This window comes from Pogona vitticeps, chromosome 3 (genome assembly GCF_051106095.1).
Source record: "Pogona vitticeps strain Pit_001003342236 chromosome 3, PviZW2.1, whole genome shotgun sequence".
Lineage (NCBI taxonomy): Eukaryota > Metazoa > Chordata > Lepidosauria > Squamata > Agamidae > Pogona > Pogona vitticeps.
The window spans coordinates 194,718,131-194,745,581 of NC_135785.1; the positions used below are offsets into that span (position 1 = coordinate 194,718,131).

At 39.6% G+C, this 27,451-nt stretch overlaps 1 protein-coding gene across 3 annotated transcripts in view; it reads right to left on the reverse strand.

Moving 5' to 3' along the window:
* Positions 1–235: 235 nt before the first annotated feature.
* The window catches only part of SRPX (sushi repeat containing protein X-linked), a 32,809-nt gene continuing 5,593 nt past the window's right edge, over positions 236–27,451 (reverse strand). Inside the window, exons 2-10 of one of the 3 annotated variants that reach the window (XM_020777679.3) lie at positions 21,442–21,501; positions 16,243–16,434; positions 14,511–14,687; positions 8,936–9,062; positions 8,148–8,269; positions 5,678–5,857; positions 4,457–4,590; positions 3,255–3,376; positions 236–742 (exon numbers count right to left, since the gene is read on the reverse strand). In XM_020777679.3, coding sequence (XP_020633338.3) covers positions 562–742; positions 3,255–3,376; positions 4,457–4,590; positions 5,678–5,857; positions 8,148–8,269; positions 8,936–9,062; positions 14,511–14,687; positions 16,243–16,434; positions 21,442–21,501 — 1,295 coding nt within the window. In that variant the 3' untranslated portion in view covers positions 236–561. Of the gene's footprint in view, positions 743–3,254; positions 3,377–4,456; positions 4,591–5,677; positions 5,858–8,147; positions 8,270–8,935; positions 9,063–14,510; positions 14,688–16,242; positions 16,435–17,296; positions 17,364–21,441; positions 21,502–27,451 lie in introns of those variants that run through there. The other 2 variants (XM_020777680.3, XM_020777682.3) reach the window with 2 other exon arrangements.

Below are 27,451 nucleotides of genomic sequence, written 5' to 3' on the forward strand. Positions count from 1 at the left end.
TACGTGTAGGCACCCCTGCACGAAGGGGTGGGGGAGCGCTCACACCAGCGTTGGCAGGTGCTCTCCTACCGCTTCGCACATGTGCCTGAGAGTGTGCGCACATCCATGTGCACTGCAGGGGGCCTCTGCCTTCCTTGGAGGCTTAGCTGGTCCATGGTCCCAAAAAGGTTGGGGACCGCTGCAATAGTGTATGACACTACTTCATATCCAAATTATTCAGACTAAAACAAAAAAATTGCAAAACAATATTTTATTAATAAAAGATCTGAAAAAAGTAAAGAAAACATTTACACAGGAAGTAATGCCAAAAGTTATTCTGAAGAGTCACTCCAAGCAATTCAATACTTCCACAAAACTTTCCACAGAAGAGAATAAATCTCTGAAAATAAAGGACCATAAGCCAAATTAAAAGTAGTTTCACAACAAATAGGGCTAAACACATACATATTTCCCCTCAAAAATATCTGTACAGCAGTGATTTCCATACTTCTATGCTCCGTGTAGCACCAGGAACAATTTAGGCAGCAAAAGTACTGGCATATAAATGGCCATACTCCAAAATTAGGGGCAGGATTGACCAGATTCTGCTTGTAATTTAATATCTTCTTTTCTCAAAGGGAAAGTGTCAATGAGAGTAAAGAGCTCAGCAGGGGTAGCTGGGAAAGGATAGCGTTCTTTGTCCACACCATGTTTATCAACCACCACAATATTGAAGTTATAGTGAGGGATGCGAAGCAACAACCTGAGGTGGAGAAGGAAAAAAAAATTGTTTGTTTTTTAAGAAGCAGCTATCGCATGCGTGTGCATGCCTACCAACCACTGTAATTTAATTCTCTTTCAACAATGTATATCATCAATAGGATGATAGGAATGTTATCCTTTTTAGATCTTAAATAAAGACAAAGAAAAGCTGTGCCATTACAAAGGTCATTTGGAGTGCAGTATTGATCACCCATTTCCCTTTGTTGCTTTACCAGTCCCAAATCTGAATTGTCAACTGCTGGGCTGCATCCATCACATGTTAACAAATGATTAGAAATCACACGGAAAATAATGTTGTCCACTGTTTGCTTGTATACAGAAAGCCTGATGGGGTTTCTCCTGTGATGTACAAATTGTATCTGATAGGTTCCCATGTCAAGAGAATTACCCATTCAGCTGTCTTCTTGCTGTCACATTGCTCCACTTTTACAGAAACCACTAAACAAAACATAGGGCTTTGTTTCCTGGTGTAATATCCAAGCCCAATAGCAGCCAACTCTGTTATTTTATCTCTCCAGAAACTGAGAATAGCTTGTGGATTATTTCTTTGGCTCACCAGTGGAGAGAGAACCTGGAGAGAGGGTTGCTGTTTGGTTTGGATGTCATACTAAACCAACAGTGAATCAAACTCCAGGTTTTATTTAGCAACTCCTGCTATAAACTGGAAGCAATAAGAAGTGGGAATCAGCACATTAGCTTTTCCACTATAAGACCGGTTTCTCATACCTCCTTAGCTTTTTGCGATACCCAAATACCCCTTCTGTTTCAGCACACTGCCCTGTTCCTTCTCCAACTACCCTTTACAGTCAGGATAGCAGGATAGCATGGATACAGTGTTACTGTTGGAATCTATGCCCAACCACCAGAGAAAAGGTGACAGCTTCACACTTTCTCTAGAAACAATCTGAATTTGCTAAGAGTCACCTGAGCTGACAGTAGGTCCTCTGAAGTAGGGTTGATTCCAAACTACTCCCAGTCTGATGGAAATGACTTTGGACTACCCTAACCATGGTCTTTGTACTAACAATGGGGATTTGTCTCTTGGGCAGAGGAGCTTCGAAATGATTTAACTTACTTACTTACTTACTTACTTACTTACTTACTTACTTACTTACTTACTTACTTACTTACTTACTTACTTACTTACTTACTTACTTACTTACTTACTTACTTACTTACTTACTTACTTACTTACTTACTTACTTATAGCCCGCCCATCTGGCCTATAAGACCACTCTACGCGGCTTCCAATATAATGTAAACAATAAAATAATACAGAATTACATAAATCATACTATGACAAATACAATACAAAGATAGAGTAGAAAATAAATAAAAGGAGAATAAACAGAAAATCAGGTATTAGCTGGAGGGAAGGCCTGAATGTACAGCCATGTCTTTAATTGAGCTTTAAAAGTGCCCAGAGTGGGGGCCGCGCGAATCTCAAGAGGGAGATTGTTCCAGAGGCGAGGAGCCACCGCCGAGAAGGCCTGGTTTCGTGTCTTTTCCTTCCGGGCCTCTCTCGGCGTCAGGCTCCTCAGCCTCACCTCCTGGCTCACACGGGTGATCTGGGTAGATCTGGTGGGAGCAGGCATTCCGCCAAATATCGAGGTCCTAAACCGTTTAGGGCCTTACAAGTGAGCATTAAAACTTTAAAGTCGATGCGGAAACGAATGGGTAGGCAGTGCAGCATGGCCAGCATAGGAGAAATATGCTGGTATTTTCTCATTCCAGTGAGGAGTCTGGCCGCTGCATTTTGCACCACTTGAAGTCTCCACATCAGCCTTAAAGGCAGCCCCACGTAGAGCATGTTACAGTGGTCTAATCTTGAGATTACGAGCGCATGCACCAAGGTAGTGAGCACCCCCATGTCGAGATAGGGCCGCAGCCGGGCGATCCGCCATAGGTGGAAAAAGGTGGTGTGGACTACCACCACCACCTGTGTTTCCATGGTGAACGTTGGGTCCAGATGTACCCCCAGGCTGCGGACCCCACTCTTCGCGGCCAGGGTCACCCCCCAAACGTGAGTCACCCAAGCCGCCAACCGTGGCTTGGCTCCTCATCTCTTCACCTTTTTTCTTTTTTGTCTCTGTTGCTGGGAAATATCAGCCAGTGAAGCAGTTCTAGTGTGAGATTTCTCTGTTGGCTTGTAACTCATCCAAACCCCACCTCCACAACTGGCTTATCTATGAGCTACGATGACACTGCTCCTCTAATACCTATCTAGCAGAGCTGTGAGGGGAAAAACTGTGTCACTGAAAAGTAGTTACAACACCTATTGTCCACTGCTGGGAGTAATTAGTTTCCTTTGTACTGGATAAGAATAGGGAATGTATTATACATTGAGGTGAGTATGCCAATAACAGACTTGCACCAGCACTGGAAGGAGGAGGGCGATCATTTTACCTGGTACATCCTGTCAAGATTGTAAAAAGGAGACTCACGTGTGGGGGCAGAATTTCTTTCTGGGATTATTATTGGAGACAATTTACCTGACTTGCAAAGCCAAAGCAGGAGGCATCAATCTCAGTCCTATTCTTCCCAGCAGAGATGGGTAAACTCCAACCAGCTCAATCACTGTAATATGTCGTAGATCTAACCCGCACTGTGCTGGCTAAAACAGGCAAGAAGAGAAATGGAAGGAAAACAATAAGTGGAACAATCATCGCAAAGCAAGATAAAACAAACATTTGTCTTATGTAACATGTGCTCATCATCTTCACAGACCCTTATCTAGCCTGACTGGGAGGGCCTGTGAGAAATAAGTGCATGGGATGCAGACAGAACTAACAGAGCTGATCCAACTGCTCACTCCCTCAGTTTTTTAAAATATTTAAAGACCAAAGAAAATGCTACTCACTTTTGAAACAATATCATTAAATGACACCTTCTCTATGAACCAGCTGCATTTTGTGGTGAGAAGGTTAATACAAAATATGTACAGAGTAAATATCTATTTCTTAACACACACCCCAAGTAGGCCACAGTGAGGGCTTCATGTACTCTAAATCTGTATCATACAAGTGCAAAATTTAGTACTGGATTAAGTTAATGTGTTTTTGTTTTCGTCAGTGTTTGATTTTGAGGTTTTTAAAAGCTTTGAAGCACATCAATAGGTGACACAGTAACTTTCTTTTCTCAATTATTACAAGTACCAAATTGGAAGGAAACCTGAACAGCAAGGGCAAAATAACTTCAAGCCACCTCTGAGTCAAAAGTGAAGGCTCATTTGTTACTTCTATAGTTGTCAGGACTATTAAATCTCACTTCAGAGAAAGCAGATATGTACAGCATTCAACCCAGACCACTAGTACCTCTGGCTGAGTTAGGACAATGTTGATTATCCACAGGCTTGGATCCACAGACTCTGAGAGCCAAATTATGTTTACAAGACACTCCTGCTGGAGGTGGCAGCAGGTGACTGTTGCTTATTATGCCTACAGGTCTCCCTCCACTCTGGAAGAATGGAACAATGAAAGAGACATGACCCCAGGGAAATGACATGAGGTGGGAGTGGACGGGAAATGCCAGGAGCCTCTGCAGAATTTTTATTGCTTCAGCAACCCATAAATGCTACAAAAAATCCGACCACCATAACTTTGATTAAAATGAAGCGATAAAGATTCCATCAATAACACTGCTCATATGCACAAATATTAAACAGAACGACTGATTTAAAGGGGCTATGCCTCACCTGCAGCATTCCCAACTGCAATCTGTAAAAATAATTAGCTGCAGTAGGCGTGGATATGATGAGCAGTCTCCGTTTCTCATAAAACTGGTCCAGGAGGGCTGCTGCCGTCCTTACACCAACATTAATATTCATGGCTGAAATTACAAGCAAACAAGACTACAATAAACATATTTAATATCTTTTAAATTTACAGCTACCAGAAATTATGTTGATCAATTTAGACATAGTAATCCAAGGGACAGCCAGCAGAAGTGAGAAACCATGAGAATCAGTATTCTTGAGCTGATCCCACCTCCTGTTTGCTCCAGATCCCCAGATTCTTTTCTCCTCTTTGAAAAATACAGTTGAGAAAGATCTGGAAGCCTCATATATATAGATAAATGTCTTGCAGGCAGGATATGGGCAAGATTGGGCTGCAGTCCCCTAAAGTTAATATCAGATGGGGCTTTTATTTAATTTAAGGTTCTCTTGGTTGTTTTTGCTGGAACAAGCTAACACAGTTGGAAAAAAATGTGCTGCATTCACATTTTGTAACAAATTCCTTTTTCTTCCTTATGCTAATGATCTGCACATACTCATGTGTTAGCAGAAGAATGTAGGTGGTTGCTTGATAATCAGTTTCTATGAAGAATGAACAAACAATCAATAGAAAGAATAGGCAAGATGTAAAGAAATCCCAAAAGTTACAGTAAAAAAAATCCATACATGACTAGTGTAGTCCAGACAACCATTTATCACATCTGTTCAAAGAATGCCATTTATTGTATTTCTGAACAGAGCTGCCACACTGTCATTTGCCCTGTAGGGTTACTCAGCAAGCATACTTTCAGGCTTGCGAAAGAGTACAAAAATCTATTTCAATGGGAAACAGCAAACTGGTATTTGAAAGAGAACACAAGAATCTCATGGCAGTTGTGGAATCTCCCATGAAAGTGCATCGGCACTACTAAATCCCTATACAAGGAATGAAAAATATCTAGATGCGATGTCTTTGGTCCTTTTCAGGAGGAAAGCAAGGTAAAAATATTTTAAATAAATACACAAACACTGCAGATCTGGTTGACTTGTATTTTTGTTCATAATCAATAGACACCAAACCTTTGCAACATATACTCAACTTATTGTTCATTAACAAAATGTCACCTGCTTAATCCTGCCCATAAATGTCATCAGCCACAACATTAATTCATTAACTCATGTAATTATTAATTACTCACGTACGTGTACAGGTTGGCTCTGTTCCTGACCAGCCCGAGTTGAACTGGCAAACTCTTGCCGGACTTCCTTGCATGTCATACCCACCAATGCAGGAAAATTCACAGGTTGCGCCATAATTATCACCATCACCAGAACATTTTATGTAGCCATTATCTGGAGCATTTAGTTTACCACAGCGCCTGACTTCAGACACAGAATGAGAAGAGCATTCAGTAATCCCATTGTTGCTTCTAACACAGAAAAGTGAACAGAAAATGCAGGCAACATTGAATTGTATATTAGTTGTCATCAAAGATCTCTGCATCCTTTCATTCCTAATTGGTTAATTATATACAGGGCAGGACCCAATGGTAGAATCCAGAGGAACTGGGAGAGGACAAACTTATCATCGCAATGCCCAAGCACCCTGAAAAGGAAGGCAGTGTGCAGTTCTCAAATATTAATTGATTTAAGGCCCAATAAATGAACATCAAGCCTGGTTTTATGCTTTGTTAGTATGGTGCAATTTAAACCAGTCACAATCAACCTTGGCACAGAAACTCCACAGGTGACCTCTGTGTTTGCCTCTTGCAACAACAGTGGTCCCCTGAGAACCACACAGTGGCACAAGCACTCGGCTTGCTGGCGCTGCCTTCCACTTCCATGTTTTTTCAAAGTATGGAGTTTGCGTAGCAAGTGGGAGAAGGTAGACTGCTTTGTTCCATTATCCAAGTAAAGGGTATCACTTCATGGCATAAGACACTGTGTGTATTGTTATAATTAAAGGAAATAAGAAGAGTTCAGCAAAAGCCAGTACTCATATCCATTTGTGCAGCACTTCCTGACTGAGAAATTTTACCAACACATTCTATTTTGTAAATCAAAGTCACTGCAAAAAACAAAAACAAAAAAAACCCCACAGTTTTCCCAGAAACAAAAACATAGCTTCTTTGCTGGAGACATATTGGTAAAAGCAAGACTGATGTGGTTAGATATATTACTCCTCCTCACAGGCACTTCTTTCCCTTCTGCCTTCAGATACAGAGCTGTTTTTCAACATATTCTCTAGGTATCTATTGCTTGGAAAATATGGATGATTGTCAAGTGTTGTTATGAAACCTCTGCCTTGGGCATGGAGGCAATTGACGGGTTTATCCATCCACATGAGTGAACTGGCCCTTGAAATGACTGCAGATGTGTACAGTGAGAAGTGCCTTTGTCTTCACATTTCGGATCTTGGATTTTGCTGATTCAGAGGATGGAGGTCTTTCCTCTTCTCATCTAAATCAGGAACCTTCCTTTTCTTTGGTGAAACACAAACTTAATTGTTGCCACTGCACATGCTTTTGAATCTGGATGTTGCAAATGTTTCAAACATAAGGGGAGAACTTATAGTATAAAGGAGGAGCCTGAGGGAATAATTGACAATATTTGGTGTTCCATTCGTCTTGATGTAGAGCAGTAACTGAGCAAATACAGAAAGGTAGGGGTGTTAAACTTGATTTAACATATTTTTTCAATCCAAACAATACAGCCAATCAGATACCATTTCACTTCATTCCTTAGGGTTCAAGTAAATTCCCAGTAAGCATCATTCTGGAAAGAAAAGACCCACACTGCACACCATTGAGAATGATTTAAAATTGAGTGCTTTGTAACAAGTATCTGTACCTTTAGGCTTCTCTCAAAATCTGGATTCACTTCTGAGCATAGAAGAACATCAGCCTTGCAGAAAAATGGTTAAGTCTTCTTTCTCAATACAGATGGCTGGAAGCGTACCATGTTGCATGTGGCAGAAGCACTCCAAATTCATATACATTCATTGGGATTAACAATCCAATACTTTCCATCTGCACAGACATGTACTCGAGTGTGCACAAGCTAATCTGAAAGACACATTTCTTCTAGGCATTTAGATTATGTTGTGCCATCAAGCAATTGCTATACGGAGAACTTGTTGAAAAACAGCCCTGGCAATTGCTTTGTGTTTAGCTGCGACGTGGTTAACTGATGAACAAAGGACTCAGCTTCTGGTATTCTCCCTTGCTTGGTGCATCTTTATAAATGGTAGCGAACACAAGAAGGTATCCAGTAGACCAGTGGTTCTAACGGCAGCTGGTGGTGAAGTCTTCTGGAAACTCCAGTCCAAGAACATCTGGATTACCCGAGGTTGGGAACCACTGCTGTAGACCATATTGACTGCTGCTGATGAAATTGGAGTCATCAACATTCACACTGTCTTTTGCTGTGAAAAGTTTGACATCCTTTTTCCTGCTGGCAACATGGGTATGATATGGTGCAGCAATATAAAGCCATTTTCTGATGTACTGAATATCCCACATCCATAAATCAGAGGTTTCTTGAAGAACTGAATAATCTAAGGCTGTGTATGCAACGTTATCTAAAATAGCCTGAGTGTCACAACTCCCACTGTCTTCACCTTCAGATAATATGCAAATAGTTGTGCATCTTTTAAGACAGCAAATATTCTTACCTTTGACTTTAATCAAAAATTTGCAAGTTCCCTTATTCCCAGCTCTGTCAAACACAGTGTACTGGATTTTGTGGTCTCCTTCTGAAAAATGTGACCCTGGTGGTAGTCCTTTCAAAATAACACTACAAATAATAAGAATAAAGATAGTTTAAATATTTGGTGGTATGTGCAGAGGTAGGGTGTTGGGGGCAACAAAAGGCTAGAGAGTTAATTCCCATACTGCAGCTTAGATCCCAGTGTTTTTGAAAATCATCCACTGACAGCAATATGAAGACTGGATTTATAAGTCTTTTAGAAGCACTTGGTCTAAGCTGTGTCTATTATATAACCAAATTCGTAGAATACAAAATGTCTGTGCACCCAGGTTTATTTTGCTTCCAATCAAGGACACAGCAAGAACTAATTGAATGCAGACATTTTGATGCACACTTACTGTGTTTGTGTTATATGCTCTCAAATCACATGTGACTCATAGCAACCCCAGTAGTGTTCAAGATAAGTGAGCTATTTTAATAAGGGGTTTTATCATTGTTGTCCTTACTGTGAGTTTCTATGGCCAAAGGGGTATCTGAATCCAGGTCCATCACTATAGCCTCTACTCCAAACTGGGTATGCAAATCATGTGGTTTGCCTACCGGACATAAAGAAGAACCATGCCAGGCTACCTAATCCAGCAGCCTGTACATACTATGGCCAACTAGACGTCTAAGAGGAAGCTCACAGGTAGGATATGACTGCAACGCTAACACTCCCACTAGTACATCGTAATATCAAATATCTTCACTCACTCTGTCAAAATGCCATCAGCAGTGTCTCGTCCCTCTGGGGTTTCCCAGAACACACGGGCTGTCAGTTTATTGGGTTCTGCTGTTTTCTCTTTTATACTTGGGCACTGAATTCTAGGAGGTTCTGTGTCTGCAAACAAAGACAAGCACACAGAAACATGACTGGTATTACTCAAGGCATGCAAACATAGGACATTTTTAGATAATCTGTATCATGTTTGAACAAGTTCATTAGTGCCCAGAATCCTACTGGTGTTCATGTAAGGTTTTCCTAACTTGCCACATATAAATATGACTCACTGATGCCCACCTGCCCAACTGAAATACATCCAGCAATTTGTTAATTCATGATGATTAGCCACAGTAAATTACACAAACCTTACATCAACACTACCAGGATTTTGACCATGGGGTTTCTATAAGCATATTCACATTTGACTTTATGATAACCTTGAAATCTTTAGTGTGGAACTGTTTGGACATTGATTGTCCCAATAAAGTCAGAGGTTGTAAGTTTGATTCCCCCACTGTGCCTCCTTCACAAGAGCTGGATTTGATGGTCTAGAGCAGGGGTCCCCAACCCTCGGTCCGCGGCCTGGTGCCACTCCGTGGTCTTGCCGGAACTGGGCCACGGAGATGGATCTCTGCCTGCCTGCCCACACGGTGGGTGTGTTATACTCGCGTAGGGGCGTGTCGTGCTTGCAATATATTTCTTCCTACGTTGATACCACTATTAAATGCAAATTTTTGAAATACTTCTATCAAATATGGTTTTTAAGTACTATGGTTGTTATATGTAGTCAAGTCACTTCTGACTTATGATGACCTCAAAAAGACCCAATTATTAATAGCCCTCATCAGTTCTTGCAAATGCACAGACATGGCTACCTATTGTTTGGTCTTCTTCTTTTCCTGCTGCCTTCAACCTTTCCTAGTATTATAGCATTCTTCAATGACTCTCATCTTTTCATGTGCACAAAATATGGTAGCCTCAGTTTCAGCATCGCTGTTTCTAGGCAGAGTTCAGGGTTGATCTGATTCAGTACTCATTTATTTATCTTTCTGGAAGTCTAGGTTATCCATAAAGCTTGCCTTCAACACCAAATTTCAAATAAATCAATTTTTTTCTGTCAGCTTTCTTCACTATCCAGCGTACACGTCCATACATCAAGATGTGTAATTGGGAAGACCGCAGTACAAATTATCTTCACTTTTACAGTAGCTTCCAGTGACAAAATATTACACTTGAGCATCTTTACTTGTTCCTTTACAGTTGCCTTTCCAAATCCCAGTCTTCTTTTTATTTCTTGGCTGCAGTTGCAATATACAGTGGTGCCTCGCATTGCGACGTTAATTCGTTCCACAAAAATTGCTGCAGAACGAAAACGTCGCAATGCGAAATAAAAAAGCCCATAGAAATGCATTAAAAGGCGATTAATGCGTTCCTATGGGCTTAAAACTCACCGTTCAGCGAAGATCCTCCATAGCGCAGCCATTTCTGGTGCCTCTTAAACGAGGAATCCATCCCAGAAAACAGCAGGTGGCCATTTTGTTTACCCGGTGGCCATTTTGAAATTGCCGATCAGCTGTTTTAAAATTGTTGCTTTGCGATGCTCGGTTCCCTGCTTCGGGAACCAATCGTCACAAAGGGAAATTCCCCTATAGGGAACATCGCAAAGCGATCGCAAAAAATGTGTCGTAAAGTGATTTCATCGCTAAATGGAGCACTCTCTAAGCGAGGCACCACTGTATATGGATTAATGATTAAATAGAAGAATAGAAATATAGAAAACATTTAACTCCTTCAATTTCTTAACTCTCAACAATCATCATTATGATGTGCCATCAAGTCAATTCTGACTTGTGGTGACCCTTTTCAGAGTTTTCCAGGTAGAGACTACTAAGAAGTGGTTCACCACTCCCTTCTTCTGGGGGCACCCTGTGACTTGCAGCTTGCCCAAGGCTACACAGGCTGGCTTCTCTCCTAGGATGCACACTGTGGAATCAAACTCCCAAATTCTGGCTCCACAGCCAGATACCTAAATTACTGAGTTATCCAGCCAGCTATAATTATCATGTGCCATCAAGCGAACTCTGAGTTATGGCAACTCTTCTGGTAGAGAATACGCAGAAGTGGCTTAACACTTCCTTCTTCTGGGGTCCCTTGGGACTGTGCAGACTGCCCAAGGCCACACCAGCTAGCTCTATTCACAGGAGGCATAGTGGGGAATCAAATTCCCAATCTCTGGCTCCGCATGCAGATGTCTAAACCATTGAACTAAAGATGTATAAATCATCTGCGGTCATGGTTTGTCTTAATGTTCCACTGCAGCATTGCTTTTCCACTTTCTTATTTCATGTTCATCAGGAGTCATTTCAAGACACTGCTATTTTCTGTCAATAATATGGTTTTATCCACGTATCTTTAATTATTAATTATTGAGATTTCTTCTACCAAATTTCACACCTGCTTCAACTGAGCCTAATCCTGCTTCCTATATAATATTCTGGGTTCAGGCTTGGACCAAGACAGAGAGATAAAATTCAGTATTGTCTAACAGCTTTGTCTATGGAAAACCATTCTGTTTCTCCTCATTCTGTTCTAAGAGTAACCTTTTCTCCAGACTAGTACAGGTTACACATCATTATTGTCAAACACAGTGGCACAACTATTTATTTTAGAAATATTTTAATGATCTGCACAAATCTTTTCTTTTACTCTATAAAACCAAATTGATTTTCTCCTAAAATTCTTTGCTGTGCTCTACTAGCTAAGATATATTTGCAATATTTAGGAATATTCCTCTTCCAATTCCAGCTAGAACATCTGCCATTTCACATTCCATATGTGGTAAAAGTCTTCGTTGCACAACCTTGAGCATCATTTGGTTGTACGTGAAATTAATTCAACAGTCCTATAATTATTGTACTCTTTGGCATCATCTTTCTTAGGAGACTAGAACATATATTCCAGTGTGTTGGCCAGTGTTTTTTTTTGCCATACTTGTACTTATGTGACAGTCACTGAAAAGATGCATTTAGAATTCTGACTCCTACTTCTGTCTCCTCTCACTTTTGCTCCTCACCTGTCCTCAACACTTCTAAGAGGTTTATCAATCCTTCACCTAGGTTTTTCTTTTGTTTTGATTACAGGAATAATATATTTCCATTCTTCCCTGTTAATATCTTTGATTTCCACAGGCAGTTCTTCTGATTTGTTACCTTACCACATTAAGATGTGCATGCAAAAATGAGCTGTAATCACTACACATTACATTTTCAGCATGTGTATGAAACTGCCTTGAGGGCTATGATATGTGATTGCCCTACTCCCAGAATTATTATTCTTTAAAAATATTTGCATCGTGACAGGGTCGTCCTATTTAGGACAAATGAATAATCTGATGTGTCTGCCGTAAGGAGGAGCTAGTGATTCTGCAACCTACTGCAGACTTTCTCAATATACGTACATTGTAAAATAGACCCTGAAAATCATAGGTTCTGCCGGGGCAAAGTGACAATTTGTTTATAATGCACATGGAACAGACAAGAGAACAAGCAGTATGTGTACATAAAAACAATTGCCTTTGACCAAATTCCCAGTGTTTAAGGTGTTGTCTAAACACATGTATTCTGAAATTAATGCAGAAAGGACTATGTCTTTGAAACACTCCTTTCATCTGGTGTTGTCACAGATGTATGATTATCAGGTGCTGTCACCAAGGAGCAAAAGACGATAGTTTCCATGGAGTACTATGATTTCTGATACATTAAGACAACAATCTTGTGTTACTATAGAAACTGCATCTCCAGGCACTCACGGATCAGTGAACTGTTCTTGCTGGACCAGAGTGCTTTTAATTGCTTAGAGACCTTCACTAGATAAGCACAGCCCATCTTTCTCTCTGTTAATTTGTAATAATAGAGGAGGGGCGGATTTCTGAAAATTTGTGACAAACTGGAATTTCCTCATCTCAGATTTCTTTTTTGTAGCAATATCATAAAAAACATAAAATGTGAGCCAGATCAGCAGCAATGATTAAATAAATAAAGACAAGACAAAGAGAGCCAGTTCAGCAAAGCAAATGACAACACTTCAATTTTTCATGAAAATCATAAGGACAGGTATTTATTGCCACTGAACATAAATTGTTGATGACACATTGCTGTAAAATCTGTGCTCAAAATTACTTATATGCCCCTTACTCCCCATTTTAGCTTCATAACAATTCTATGTGATCAGCAGGGCTTGAGATATAACTGTTCAGAAATGATGCAGTAAGTTTCAGGGCTAAGTAGAGATTTGAGCCCAGATCTCCTAGATCTGAATGGCGGGGGAATTCTGAGAGTTGTAAGTCAAGAAAGTAACTTTCACAAGCTCTGAGCCTTGATGGTTTTAATGTGACACTCTGCTAATGCTTTGTTTCCTAAGCAGAGAAGAACTTCACTGCGTTACATCTGAAGAATCTGTTTTCAAGGTCTTGTTCAAAACTAAATGAATGAACCTATTTCATATCAAACAGAACTCTGAATTTCCTCGTAATACGTGGCCAAATGGGAAGGTTTCTTGTGTTCGGGTATGGAACTTAACATCTGTTTTTATGGCCAGGCTTTGGATGTGATTTTAACTGTGATAGACAGAGCACACAGTAGGGAAGCTGCCCCATATATAGGTTTCTACAAGGCCAACCAGGTATTTCTCTCATATCACAGGTGTGCCCAAGGTACTGGAAAAACACCCTCTCTTACAATGTTAGGACAGCCTGATATAGAAAATAATTATTTCTCTCAAGGCATTCAAGGAGGGATCAAGTATTTCTTGGACTCAGCCAGATAATGTCTGTGGGACAACTGTGTATTGTCAGGACATCAAGAATACAGGTGGCCAGCTGTATCCATCCAAACTTCTTGTCCATAACCTTATCATTCGCAGAATCACACAATAAGCAAAAATGAGCCCCTGCAGCCAAAGCAGACAGGGCTCTGGAAACTTCCACTGGAAAGGTACCAATGAAGGTATAATGGTCTGTGTGAATATGAGTGATTTTACCATCAAGATGCCCTGAAAACGTGTGATAGCATGCTTCCACATACCTATCTATCTCTGATTTCAATAACATATGTGGTACATGTAATGTCTACAAGTTGTCTACAAGAAGCAAGAAAGTATGATGAATTTGTATTCTTGAACACAGAGTTCTAGCTCCTGTCCTCTGATGATGGCGGCCACAGAGACTGGTGAAACATTAGGAAGAAAAACCTCCAGAACATGGCCAAACAGCCTGAAAAACGTACAACAACCATATGAAGAATTTGTTAACAATTATTGCCACTAAATGGGCACTTCAACGTGCTCTCACTTTGATACATGCCAGTTCCCTTCCTGTCATCATCATGCCATTGTCACACCCTGTAGATCCCTAAATACACCAGGAAGTTGGTTGAACTTGACAGTGACAGAATGAATGCCAGCTGTGTCAATAGCTCATTCCAGCTCACCATGTTGTCTTACTCACTATAGCTGACTCTTTCTCATCCTCTCCTTTTTTGTCCTCAACTGTTTGGATTCTACACTTACCAACACAAGAAGCTGGTCTTCCACTCCAGACTTTGTTATCCATACACTGTACTATTCGGTCTCCTTTTAACTGATATCCTGGCGAGCAATAATATTCGCACCGGGAGTTAAAATATGCACCATCTATACACTTGAATCCTCCATTAGGTGGCATTGAAAGGATTGGGCAACGTTTTTCTAGGGAATAAAATCAAAAACATATTAGCAGGACATTACAGGAAAGTTTGCTTATACTGTTTACTATAGATGAAGAATAGTTTTGAGAATGTTTGCAAATGAGTAGAAATAGCAATGTTGACCATAAAGGAAATTCCATGGGGACATGCAAGTAGAGCATGTCAGGTGATGCCAGAGTAACCCAGGCTTGCTGGAGGCAGGAAAGAGAGAACAGTTTTTAGAGCCTTTCTTCTCCTCCACCCCTCAAAATACCAGGCAGACTATACAGCTTTAAAATTCAGCCTTCCTGTTTTGTTTTGTAACACCTACCTTGATAAAGCAATCTGGCAGTTCTGAATACTGGTCCACATTTTGTGCCTTTTTGATTGGCCTAATAAAGATGTGATCCCATTATGGACTTCAGAATTTGAAAAGGAGCTTTGTCAGTTAAAGCTGCTCTAGTAAGCCAGTAGGATCTCTGCTCAATTTCCAAAAACATACCCATTCACAAAAAGCAGCACTGCAAATACATGTCAATGCACTGAATGTCCTGGACTATATACATATAGTTTCTGCTTCATTTTCCAAGAAGGCCATTTCCACTAGATTTTCTAACAGCTCACTTAGATGTGCTACAATCTTAATAAGACAAGGACCTGCTTTTCATACTCTGTAAAGCACCATGCATGTTCATGTCATTATATATATTTGCTGCTTTCGTGACTTCTTCTTTGCCTTGGCCTGCTGGACAAGGGTCTCTTCATTTTGAGAGAGGCCATGATGCAATGCCTGCCTCCAGGCTGAACGCTCTGATGTCAGGGTTTCCCATCTGTTGAGGTCCATTCCTAAGGCCTTCAGCTTGTTTAGACTTGTATTATCCTCATCTGAAGTACATCAGTTTTGAAGATGACATGTTTACTTTCCCAAATGGATCCACCCTGGGAAGTTGGGTGGACCTCTTCTGAAACTTTAGTTGTCAGTTTGTTGAAATTCCTGTATAATATAATGGCCAAGCAGCTGCCAATACTGCTTCATCCCACACTGTTTGGACCTCCTTCCAAAGATGCATGAGGCAGTGCAGCAGCAGTGAGGGAGGAAGCTGCTTGGCCATTATATTATACAGCAATTTCAACAAACTGACAACTAAAGTTTCAGAAGAGGTCCACCCAACTTCCCAGGGTGGATCCATTTACGTTCAGCTATAACAGGTCACTTGCTTGAGTCATCTTTACCTGCAGGCACCATTATTAAGGTGTGTTTTGTTTGCTCCTGTTCTCCGTCTGGGGTGCACTATAGTTTGGATTAATCCAGGGCATGGGAGTGGTTACGTGTAGAGGATCTTACTTCTAGTAAGAGAGCTGTCTCTGGTGAACATCCAAACAGTATACACATAATACGGCACATATAACTTTAGGGGGGGGGGAAGAATTGAGATTATGTAAATGAAACTAAGCTAACCATTTCACTGAAGAAGAAACCATTTTACTTTTGCTTATATGTTAAAGGCGAATAAAGACTGCGTAGCCATACAAAACTGAAGTGAAATGGATCTTCAGATGATGTGTGAGGCACTCACGTTTGCACACAACTTTCCCAGACCAGCGTTTATCTGATTGACAAATAAGCTCCTGAGGACCATGCAGTTCATATCCCTTCTGGCAACGAATGTCACATTTTGTCCCCAAGGCGTTTTTGTAATACCCTCCGTGAGGGTTTCTACAGCTTGCATAGCCATGTTTCACCTTGAGAGGAGAGCACCATGGTGTATCTAAAAGAGGAAAAGAAACAGGCGTGTCTGAAGTATTTTATGAATAAGGGGGGGGGAAAGCTGCTAAAGAAGTACTTCAAGTATCATTTTTTTTAACTGTGGAGCTAGACTGGAATTTATTAAAATAAAATGGAGAATATAAAACAGCACAGAAGAAAATGTAATCATGCACGCAAGATTCAGCGTTGCTAAACTAAAGGCACTTGCTTTCTGTATGACATGTGATTTTGCATTAAATTCTGCATTTAAATCTTGAACCAATGAAATCAAAGGAAAAATGGCAATGAGAGAAGCAAATAAAGATTGGCTTGTGGATTCAGTCTGCCACCGTGTGGACGGTTAAAAAGATCCTCCCCCCCCCAAGAAGAAAAGTAACAATGGGATTTTGACCAAACATAAGTAAATGCTATTTGTTTATTTAGCCTAATATGTACATGTCTTACAATGAAACTCTGTACTCACCCACATACCTACATGGAGGTGAGTGGGAATTAGTTCACTGAGAAGTAAGTCCCAGTGAACAATGGGACTTACTTCTGAATAGACATGCATAACCCTGTGGTGTTGTTCTCTTATTTCACAAAATGTTTTTCTGTAAGACAATGGTTGCCACATGAGCTATGTACTCCCTGCTTTTAAAAAACAAAACAAAACAGCAGTTAACTGAATTCTATGCTAAGAAAAGCTCAGTTTGGCAAGCAGTAATCTACTATTTTAAGCCTGTATGTTTAGAATAAGCTAGTCTTACAATGTTTTACTTTGAGCCACATAGCCAAGTGAAAATAATGTAAAATTTGATACTGGTTCTGTGGTAAAATATTTGAATATATGCTGTATATATATGCTGGATATATGCGCCTACCTTGCATACACAGCGAAAGCAGCCCAGGCACAGGAATTTCACAGAAGCACATTTTTCTTATAAGCCCAATGTCACACATTTAAATCTGAGCCACAAAAACAGGTGTATTAAAAAAAAGAGTCAGGCATGCAAGGAAGAATCTATGCATGGAAGATACCAAGCAAGCAGAGATTCTCACATGGTTTGCTTACTGGTTATCTAGGTAGCAGAATTAGCTCATATAAATTAAAGGATATCTTTGTAACATGTCAGCAAGACAACAATTGTACTCTCCAATGAGCATATATAACGTTATAGTGCTTTTTGCTGCTTGTGCAATTGCTGCTGAACCTGAACCACAGGATCAAGCAGTGGAAATGTTCTCATGTAACAACAAGCCAGAATTCTGTACAATTCTGGCTTATCATTGATGAATGAGGACATGTCATCGTGTTATTGCTTGCCGCTTTCTCCCAACGTAAACATGAACAACTGAACACATGGCAGCCCTTCCATCCATGCTTCCCTTATTGTGATGTCAAACCCCGGCATCCTTGCTTTCTTCTTTCCCAACAACTAGGCTCAGACAGCACAATATCATAGCTGGTGGCTGTTTAGCAGCTGCTTCTTGCAGTAGGAACAAGCAGTCAGTCAGTGTACACTAGCATGCCAGAATTCTATAGGACTCTGGTTTGCCATTCTGTGAAAACATGTCTATAAGAATGGTTGGTTCACAAACAATCTAGATTGCAGTGAACCAAAAAGCATTTTGTGTATGAATCACAAAGTCTAACCAGCTTCCATATAAAATTCCTTCTTCCTACCTTGAGTATGGATATGTCTCCCAACCCACTCTGTTGCAGAAAATAATGAATTTTCAAATGTTCATCTCATTGAAATGGTGTGGTTTTTTGCTTTAATAAGATTAGCTCCTTAGTAAATAATTCTGCTTTTCAAAAACAGCATGCATTTAAGACTGGTAGAATTGCCACTGAGATACAAGCTCATATATTTTTTAGAATATTGCAAGCTCTTATAGATTAACCATATAAAATTTGTCCCAAGCACTGCTGTGGGTTATTATACTAGCAGGACCAGATAAAAATGCTAAAGTTGGGTAGAGCTTGGAAACATTATTTTTTAGCCCACAACTTCCAGAATCTCTTGGGTGTTAAAATTTTGATATTTTAATGCTTTAAGATGTTGTTTGTTATGTTTTATGTATGTAAGCCACTCTGAGTAGACCTGGTCTACAGGGATGGGGTATAAATCTAATTAAAGTAAAGTAAAGGTGGCAGATTCTGGCAGTTGCAATGCAAAAATGGAGAAGGCACTGTCTTCATGATCAAAACACTTAGAACTATTTAACAATCAAGTAGTCTGACATGACAACTACCTAAGATAAAACTATGTATATGTTTGTGTGACATATGTGCTCATTTAAATCTAATAAATTAAATTAAATAACTTTAATAAATTCACCATTTATTTTTAACTGTATTTTAATTGTTTTTATCTTTTTACTGAATTCAAATTGTTGTAAGCCACCCAGAGACCTTTGGGTAGTTTGGGCAGCATGTAAGTTAAATTAAATAATAATTCTGAATCTATCCAAATTCAGCCCTAAATCCTAGCAGGTTCCTTGCTATGACAATTATGAAGATTTAGATTAAATTCTGGACCATATTACTCCTATCCATCAAGCCTAATTTTGCAACTCTATGCATTTATGTCAAAGGATGAAGCAGCTATTACCCTAAATATGTAACTAGAAACTGTATCCTCCCCCCACCACCACCCTTACAGTGAGCAGGGATGAGATAATCCATATTAGGGCTCTCGGTGTGGCTCCAGCTGATAGAATGCAAGCTTGTATCAGTAATTTTATGGTTACTCTAATCAGGGCTGTGCAACATGCACCACTCCAGATTACTGCTGGACTGCAACATCCTCCATCCCTCACCATTAGCTATACTGTCTGTGGCAGATGGCAGCTGAAGTCCAACAACTAACTCCCAGTTTGGGAAAAAAAACCTCTGACACTCAGTCTGGCTAAAAAGAGGGTTTAAAAGCAAGTGAATTAACCAAAGTTGTATCCAGGCAAGACTGAAGTAGTCACACCTTGCAGACGACAGATGAGTGGGGAATAGTCATTATTAATGCGATATGCCTTCCCCAAGTTCTGAGTTTTACAGTGCTAGGATGCTTCTGGGAAAACTTTTGTGCCTGAACTTCTGCTGACAACAATACCAAGGAATGTTTAATTTCTTCCAGTTCCATCTGGCAAAAAGGTTGTTACTCATTTCCTTTCCATTGGAAGTGACATCCACCACCATTCACCCATTTACAGTTCATTATACAGTGGACCCTTGACTTACAGACGGCTTGACTTACAGACTTTTTGAGTTACAGACTTCTCTGGCCGCAAAATTTAGGTTTGACTTGCAGACTGAGATTTGACTTACAGACCAGAAAAAACCAAAATGGAACAAAAACGGCCTGTTACGGGATTAATCAGTTTTCAATGCACTGTAGGTCAATGGAGACTTGACTTACAGACTTTTTGACTTGAGACCGCCTTCCAATACGGATTAAGTTCTCAAGTCAAGACCCCACTGTAAGCTACTTCAATTATCTGGGTGTGACACAGTTCCATTTTAATGTATCAATTTCTATATTTCAGACTAAGGCAGAGGGGTACAGAAGTTAAACAAGACACTAAAATGAACTGAAAGAAAATAAATATGTATGTCTCAAACTTACCAATACTCAAACAATTGACCCTTGGATGCTACTGATTAACTTTATTAAGAATGGTTTAATGAAAGCTATGAATATTGGCAAAATAAAAAAGAAGCTCCCCCCCCCCATATATATATAATACTTAATATTTTGGTGCCCCCATTAAAAAAAATCTCACCCCCAACATGCTGAGATAGACTAACACATCTGCTTCTTAGGAAATTAGTACATAGGCTATGAAATTCCATTTAAATTATTAGGATTGCATAGTAATTACCATAATTTTCATTTTAGGACAACCATATGGGGTGCGGGTAGGTGGGAATCAAGCCCATGTGCTCCTCACAGGTAGAAATTAGAGACATGAAGATAGGAAGAATGCAACTAATTTTTTCCTTAATATGGGTTGGCTTCTTGATCTCTAAAATAGCAATCTGAGTGTTAGAAACCTCATGATAGGCAGTAAGTATGAGAACTGCTTGGAGAATGGCTAAATCCAGCTTACATGAGGCCTTGCGACTTTAAAACTGTGAATCTACTTAGCATACGTCCACTGCACCTAGCTTAATATCATTCCAAACCCTATCCATATACTCGGTATACAAATATACATTCTCATGAACAAGATATACAGATAAGGCTCCCAAACAAATACCATACATTATGTTGGTCAATCTTTTTTTTTTTTTTGCTGTAGTAAGTATATAAGGGTTTCATCTGCCCATTCTAAAGCAGATCATTTCAGTTCTCCTAAATATCAAGACACTTTTTACACTGTGTGGAGGTGGGGGTACTTTCTTGTTCTTTAAAACCATGCCAGATTCTCACATCTGCCCATCAGAGCCATTTTACATATGGCTGTACACGTGCAGAACAAATGATATTTCTCTGATGGAGAAAGAGACACTTGTAAGCCTGCCAAACAGGCAGATATAGGAGCAAGATAAGGAGGATCAAATATTGAAGCAAGGTATATTATTAAAATAGCATGCCTGTGAATAAAAACATGAACATGTGAATCATACACAATCCTGTTTTACGAGATACAAAATATTCAAGCTTCTTTGGATAGTTTATAGAAAAGCAGGAGATAATTGTTGAAGATAATGTATTTTTTTGACATGGACTAAAACCAGCCAATAAGCAGGCAATCTTGTGGCAATTTTAGAGCAGGGTTCCGCTGTCAGAATGACCCTCCAAGTGCTAAATCTGCCTCAACAGGCAGCAGAGTATTAGAGTGCAAATTCTGATCATCCGTGATGATATGTACAAACTGCATAAGCTTCTAGCAGCATATAATAAAATAAATTGTGCAAAAAGGGGCCAGTACAGACATACCCTAAGGCTTCATGCTCCAAGCAGGAAAAGAAAAAAGCTCTCTTGCCAACAGGTGATCCTCATTAGTATATAAGCAAAGCATTCACCTTTGTATCTATTGCGGTCATACACATCTTCATCATCTTCTAGGGGCGAGTATCCTGATCCTACAATAGAAAACAAAAGAGAAACAACTGCAGCAAGAAAAGAAATATAGTACTTCTAAAAAGCATAAAGGGAGCTCTTGCAAAGATGAGCAAAAAGGGACCTAGGATGTAAAGAAACATCCTAGAGCAAAATGAACTGCATAAGCATTTATGTTTATTAGACTTGCAGGAAAATCAGTTTATAGTGGAATTGGTGGAACTATGGATTTAGAGATGTTTAATCCAAACGAAGTCTAATTATTATCCACTATATACCGCAAAGGAATGCTACAATTAATCTCATAGGAAACTTCCTTTACAAACTGAGGTCTTATGCAAGTCTTAAGCAAGATTTCACTATAAGCCAGTTCAAAGGTGCATCAGCCATCAGAGCAATCAGCTATAGATGCAGTATTCAGATGTAACAGTCATTCTAAGTGCATGTTTAGGTGTGATTGTACTTAATCACATCTACTGTATTCAGCACAGCCTATGCAGCTGAAATGATGGTTACATCCACTTCACAGAATGATGCTATTCTGGCCCATGGAAATAGCATCCTCTTTAATGATACAAAACAGAATAAAAGTAAAAGGAAATAATATACATAACTGAGTTTACCTGGATGAGTCGGGAACAGCAGGACATGAAACCAAATAATATATTATGAAAAAAAATGGACAGGATCTGTGACTGATTGATTCAAGGCAAATAATTTCCCATCATCTGGCTGGCACTATTAATGTCAATTATATCCATCACCAGTTTGACTGAGGAAAATGAGTTAATACCAAAAAGTGGTGAATGAAATATGCCTTTGGTGATTCTTTTGTGCATATGCCAAAATTTAGCACATTCTGTGTTTAACTCTATTGAAGAGTCAAAACACCAGAAAACCTCTTGTCATCTATGTTACAGAGTATTAATTTTTTTGTTAAAAACCTCTAGTTGTGCAGCAGAAGTGCAGGGACTTACACAGCAGAATTAGCTTCAAGTCTCCCAAGAATAGACCACCCCCTTTTCTTCTTAGCTGGGACTTACAGTCTCAATATCTCACTCTGAGACATTGGTAAGAGAAAGAATAAAAGGTTTTATTTATTCACAGTTGAACAGATCAAAAACAGTATATTGTACAAAAGAACCTGCTTACAGCAACAGGTCTCAACAGACTCACAGCCTGCTTCTAGCAGACACCTGCAGACTACATTCACACAACTGCACACTAACTGCACAACTGGTGACTGAAAAGAGAGAGGGAAAAGACACTTAAGCAGAGAGGTGTGGCTCTGCTGAAAATCAGAGGCAGTGAAGGAACAATTATTTACTGCTGGACTGACTGATAGTCACTCCAACCCAGAAAGGTCCCTCCCAGCCATACTTACTGAATGCAGCATACGAGATTTAAATAACTCCCAACCTGTATACATTAATTTTGGTACAGTAAAGAGGCAATATAAAAGGTACTCAGCATTGGTTTCCTCCAGAACACTCACAAATCGTTGTCCCTTTAGGTGTTTTTTGAGTTTGGGGAACAGATAATAGTTAGAAGGAGCTAGGTTGGGAGAATAGGGTGGATGGGGCATCACTTGAAAGCCTAAGGACATCAGTTTTGCCATTGTTTCACCTGCAGTGTGTGACAAGGCGTTGTCATGCAACAGGATGACACCTTTGGAGAGCTTTCTTTGACGTTTTTCCTTGATGTTTTGCCTAAACTTCGTCAATAAAGCACAGTAATATTTTGCATTGATGGTTGAACCCTGTTGGAGGTAGTCCACCAGCAGAACTCCCTTCTTATCCCAAAAAACTGTTGCCATTTGCTTCTGCACCGACCTTTGCACTCGGAACTTCTTTGGCCTGGAGGAACCACTGTGCCTCCATTCCTTAGACTGTTCCTTTGTGTCAGGATCATAACAGTAGATCCATGTCTCATCACCAGTTACCAGTTTGCCCAGGAAATCTGACTAATTTCTTGCAAAATGTTCCAAAACAGCCACCGATGACTCCACACGTTTCCTCTTTTGTTCGGTTGTTAAAAATTTGGGGATCCACTTTGCTGCCAGCTTTCTCATTTCCAAGTCGTTGTGGCACCAACTCTCTCACGTGATCTTCTCAGATATATAGAGCAATACTTTTGGATGATATTCAGTGGTCCTCCATGATCATGTCATGGATGGCTTTCACATTTACAGGCACAGAGACAGAAACAGGCCTTCCACTGGGTTTCTCACTTTCAACACCGAAATAGCCAGTTTTAAAATTGACAACCCAACGTTTAACTGTTGCATATGAAGGGCCACTGTCACCCATAGTTTGTGACATTTCATCATGGATCTGCTTTGTACCTTTCCCTTGGAGAAACAGGAGCTTGATTATGGTCCTAAGCTCTTCCACATTGAACTTTTCTGGAGGTGCCGCCATGTTCACTTTGGACCGTAAAGTAAAAGTTAAGTTAAAATCATAGGTAGTTGATTTTTGCATCATTGAATACAGACAAATTGGCCAACACACCCTGCAATTTATAGCTTCCTAGCTCATTTATCAGCACCCCCTTACATATGCATCTGACATGAGGGAGGAAGAGGTTGAGCGGAAGCATGCACCACTGAAATTATCCCTGACCCTCCAGTACACTTGCCCCACCAGTTCCCTTGTTTTATTGGACTGAGAAGGAGTCTGTTTGAGAAGGTCTGGCCAAGATGGCAATAGGACTGCTGTCCTGCCCATCAACTGGTGTGCCCAGTCAGAGAAAGTTCTCTCAGGCAGAGGACATGTCAATCCACTCAATGCATGCCTGGAACCTGGAGCTGTAGAAAAACCTATTTTCCTGAAGGTCAATTTACCACTGCTGGACTTTCCTCAAGTCATCTTTAAGTAAGAGAAACTCTGCTCACAGTACTAGGTATGCCATGCTTCAGTCATCTGCTCCCTCCTTCTGCCTCTTTCATTCTTTCAACACCACTCCAAGATTGTGCTCACTCATTCAATTTTGCTGTGCCCCATGCTATTGGAATAATTCCATCCAAGCACAGGCTATTTGCTGTTCCAATTTGCCTGGCAGTGCTGCCCAAGGTATATGCTCAACTGTCCAGTATGATCTGTCCTCTCCTTTCCCAATGCTGCTGGCATATCCTGTTGGTATTCCTACTGTTTAGGGTTCAATCAGTATGCCCATTACAGTCATTTCTTGATACCTAGGCACTGCTGGCTATTGGTGTACACTCTTTTTGTTTGTTACAACCACTGGAAAAGCAACACAATGTATCATCTCCTTTTACACAACCTTTTTTAAGCACAGAAGAAACTTGCAGAAATATGCTTATATGAGAAAGAACATTTACATATACCTAATGCTTTGCAAAAAAAAGGATTAATTTACTGATGATTCTAAATGTATAACCTGGTTGATTTGAAAAAGCAATTTCTGAGCCAAATAAATAACCACTAGAAGTATAAAAACACAGTCATAAAGGTGAAAAACACTTCAACAAAATCCACAATTGGACAATAGAATCAACCAAAATGTCACAGAGTAGCGTGCAAAATGTTGCATCTTTTGGAACTCTTCAGGATTGATGATATAAAAAGGATGGAGGGAAACACAAAGAAACACAAACATTAGGCCAAATGTTGTAGCCATGAAACCCAGTTTTTGCACCCCGTCCAGGATGGAGTTCACAAAATGAATGAATTACTATTGCTGTGTTGCAGACCTCAAGTTACAACTCTGGATTCTGGGACAGAGAAGCATAACTGGCCTTACCGAGGCTTAGCATTCATACTTTTCTCTTGTCTCCTCTCCATTCTCAGCTTTCTAAAAAATCAACAAGCCTAATGAAAATATCTGCAGAACTCAAGGGACCTGAATACTATTTTTTTTACAAGAAAAATTGTAAATACATTTTCACATATAAAGTACGAATTTATACAACTAAGCTATTACTATGAGCCATGCACAAAATGACTATAAAGAGAACAGTTAGATGTATTATATAAAAGTTAATATATGGTCTTGCTATCCTTTCAAGAACTAGTTCTTTAAAATGTTTTCATGAGCATCTGGCATTACATACTCCTCCAGAGGTTGCTCGGGAAAGTATGCTTTATTTCTGATTGATTGCACAGGTTTCAAGAAAAGGATTACATAAGGCTTCTGCCTCTACAGAAATACCATGTTCATTGAAGTCATGTGGAAGACACAGTGAAGCTGTTCTTGATGAGCTCCTCACAGTGAAATAAACAACTACTTGTATTTGTTCCAACAGTCGGAGGCACCCTGAAAGGGGAGGAATGGATCTTACTCCAGTGAAATTTACAGGAACTAATCCATTCAGATGCTACCATTCTCCATAATGTACCAATGAGCTCTGATAAGTGCTTCACAAATTATCGAACCTTCCACAGATGCCTTTTCATTCACAGGGGAACATTTCAGTTCTCCAGTCTCCAAATCAGAAACAAAAGACATGCATTTAATTTTGATTTTTTTTAAAAAAATTGTTTTCCTTTAGAAAACATGCCTTTTAGATCACACAATTTGTATATATACAAAAAGGAGCATAATAAATCTGGTCTCTAATAACCTTCAAGCCATTTGTTACAAATGTCTCTCTAAGTGGGCAGGGGCACTGGTTACAAGCACAGAGAAGAATTTCATATGAGGAAAACCCTCAAAGGTCACTTACTATATTGCTACCACTGCAGGTTTTAATTTGTCTTTAATATATGGCATAACTAACCTACAGTGAAAATGCAACATAAAGTGATTAATTACTTCAAAATTGTTTGGAATGCAAGAGAATCTGTGATCAGTCAACTTCCCAATACGAAAACGTGTTCAGATTGATGATAATGAAAGCATCATCCTTATCAGATATCACAGGAACACTGAAGTCAGAGAGAAATGTATGCAATTCACAGTTTGGCTTCATGTCTGAAGCACTTTTTATATCTGACTGACCAATGAGCAAAACTGGAACATAATGTCCCCAGGGTAAAATGTGGCATTTATGTCAGCAATCAATATTAAATGAGATACGGAAGTTAGGCTTGTGCCACATACAGTCATGGCCAAAAATATTGGCACCCTTACAATTCTGTCAGAAAATGAAACCCCAGAGACTTTTCTTCTGGTTTTTTGTTGTCGTTGTTGTTGTTCCAACGCAAACCAAAGAAATGAACATGTGAGTACCAAAATATTTGCAATTGCAACAAATTTATTTATTTATTTATTTATTTATTTATTTATTTATTTATTTATTTATTTATTTATTTATTGAATTTATATGCCGCCCATCTAGACATAGTCTACTCTGAGGAAAGGGTTGCATTTTCTGACAGAACTGCAAGGGGACCAGTATTTTTGGCCATGACGTATCAATAATCAGGAGGAAATTCTCCAAGAAGATTCAGAATTCGGAACTCCTTTGAAAACTATATAAATCCCACTAAAGAAGCACAAGACTCTAGCATTTGGTGCATTATTTAATAAGTGTAACACTGCACACTGACATCTGTGATAACACCTTGGATATGTATTTCCTTAAGCTACATATATGCCACAGTTTTTAAAAGGTTTGTGGACTGAGTTCAGGCATGGAGCTGGAAGGAATACTTTATCAACTGCAAAAGGATGAAACTAAGTAAATAGCATGTATAATGGTTATTAAGGAAAGTTTCCAAACCAAAATCTCAACTGTGCCATTATTTGTCCTTGAGAGATCACTCCAAATCTATTTTTAGCTAACTGGCACATATCAGTAGTTTAAAAATCCATTTGCTACATCAAAATTTGCCAAATGGAAAAATGTGCATTACTCAACATTAGCCATTTATTTATTAAGCCCTTCGCAATAGTGATCCGGTACACTACATTTTCAATCAAGCTGTCAAAATACATCTTTAGAACATTACAAACAGAAGAATTAATTACTGTTAGGGATGCACAAAACCATTCAATTTTCTGTCCTCTCTG